The following is a 2277-nucleotide window of genomic DNA, read 5'->3' on the forward strand; positions in this document are numbered from 1 at the left end:
TCACCAACTGTCTATCCATCCGTCTATCCCTCCAACTATCCTTCCATTTCACCGTCTATCCAGCCATCTATCCTTCCATCTCACCAACTGTCTATCCATCCATCTATCCCTCCAACTATCCTTCCATTTCACCGTCTATCCATCCATCTATCCTTCCATCTCACCAACTGTCTATCTATCCATCTTTCCAGTCATCCATTGATCTGTTTAGCTCTCCAGCCACCAGTCCAGGCATCTATCCATCTGTCTCTCCAGCCATGCATCCATGGGGCTGTCCATCTATCTAGCTCTCCATACGCTCAGCTAGGCATTATCTCTTTGTCTACTCATCCAGGCATCCATCTCTCCACCTACCCATCTTTTTGACTGTCCATTTGTCCATCTGTTTAGCCACTTTGTCATTTCCATCCTGCACATCCACATGGGCTCTGAGATTACACCTGAGTTGAGTGTCACTGGGGGGAAAAAATGTCTGTTCCTGTCTTCCAGGCTCACTCGAACGTGTAGGGAGATGACTCAGCTGCTAAGCAATATCGAAGGCATTATCAATGCTTTCTACGTGTTCGCAAAGAAGGATGGCGCCTGCCCCACGCTGAGCAAGGGGGAGCTGAGACAGCTCATCCACCAGGAGTTTGCTGATGTGACCGTGGTGAGCACTGCCAAGACACCTGTGCTAGTTACTAGGCTCAGGAGTGAGGAGGAGGAAGGTCTATGCAATGAGTGTCTCTTCTAGGATGCACGTGTTCTTGTTTGGTAACCGATATAAGAGACTGCACAAGAGGCTGTTCTCCGGTTTGTGTCGTAATGTAACAGTTTGACTGAGCTGGTAAAGAAGGGACATTTCAATCTGTGCTGCTAAGGGGCAGCTGCCCTGAATCTATTTTAAAATAAAATAACTATTTTGCCCGTTCTGACATATGATGACATGACACGCTATGACATGCCTTCTTATGCACAACGGCTGCTGACATGTCCTGAAGGAATGTAGAAATCATAAAAACAATGTGAAAAAGGAAAAAATAGATCATAAATTTCAAACTGAAAATTTCACTCGGAAACAGAATTTTCGGAAGGGATTTTTTTTCTCAGAATTTCCCTTTCCTCTGTGACGAGGATTCCGCTAATGCGAACTAGGAACGTTTTCGCTCGCGCCCGCAGCATCCATGCAGGGGAGGTACAGCGCAGCACTTGGATTTGCTCGGCAGGTCACACCTCCATGGTCCAAACTGTAGGGCAGTGTGGACAGGCGCACAGGGAAACCCAGGAAACTTGGCCAGGGTTATCAGAGGAAGTCTGTGGCGAGGAACTGAGCCCAGGTCTTCCAAGTGCTATCCGCCGAGCCATCCTTCCTCTCTGCTGGGGACGGTCATCCTTCCTCTCTTTCTTAGGGTGCAGCACCGATCCCACCAATACCAACTGCAACACGGGGGGGCGTAAAGCCAAACACCGTACTTATCTCTATACAACTGTGAATGAGCTGGGAACACATAGGATTCAATTGACTCAGGGCTACCATAGGATTTCACTGGGGCCTGGGCCTTCGGCTGGCCCTCTGCACAGGGGGCATTTCACCCTGAGACGACGCAGAGGCACTACACGTGTAGCTACATGCCGCAGCGAAAGGCTCCGGCAGCGGGGAGCTGCCAGCGTCTTTCCCCACTGCGTCCCCACCTCCGGAGCCTTTCACTGCAGGGGCAAAGGCCACAGCGCGGCGGGGTGGGGGGCAGCAGGACCCTCTGCTAGAAATAGCAATGTAGACGTGGGAGGCACAGCTTGGGCGTGGAGAGAGCGGTGGGGGTTCAGGGGTGTAGGGCACTCTATTCTACTTGCCTACGCCAGGCCTCACAGGCTACACTGCTCTTTATACCCATGTTAGCCGGGTGCAGTGCCTGCAATCTACACCCCGCCATAAGTGTAGGCACACCCGGGGATTGCAGCCGAGCTGGCTTGTTGTTTCTAACTGGAGAATATATGACGGGTTAATGGGCTTTGGTCCGGGTTTTGTTTCCTTGCAGGTCCCCCAAGGTCTCCAGACCATAGACAAGCTGCTGCAGCTGCTAGACACTGACAGTGACGGCAGACTTGACTTCAACGGGTTTCTCGTCCTGGTCTTCCAAGTGGCCAAGGCTTGTTACGGGGAAGTAAGCCAGGGTCAGCGACCAGGCCACGGTGGAAGCTCAGCGTCCCAGGGAGAAGCAAACGGTGGGGAGCGCACACAGGAGTCTCCGACACCAGAGCGGGACCCAAGCCCACGTCAGGCCCCTGAGCCTCAAACAC

The 2277-nt window shown here is 52.2% G+C and overlaps 1 protein-coding gene across 1 annotated transcript in view; it reads left to right on the forward strand.

Moving 5' to 3' along the window:
* The first annotated feature begins 511 nt into the window (after positions 1-511).
* Positions 512-2277, forward strand: part of LOC112110529 (cornulin-like) — a 4368-nt gene continuing 2602 nt past the window's right edge. The window contains exons 1-2 of the mRNA XM_029912476.1: positions 512-649; positions 2016-2151. Of these exons, the coding sequence (XP_029768336.1) occupies positions 512-649; positions 2016-2151 (274 nt within the window). The remainder of the gene's footprint in view (positions 650-2015; positions 2152-2277) is intronic.

The sequence above is a fragment of the Terrapene carolina genome, unplaced genomic scaffold (genome assembly GCF_002925995.2).
Source record: "Terrapene carolina triunguis isolate 2854851 unplaced genomic scaffold, T_m_triunguis-2.0 Scaffold227, whole genome shotgun sequence".
NCBI classification, from domain to species: Eukaryota; Metazoa; Chordata; order Testudines; family Emydidae; genus Terrapene; species Terrapene triunguis.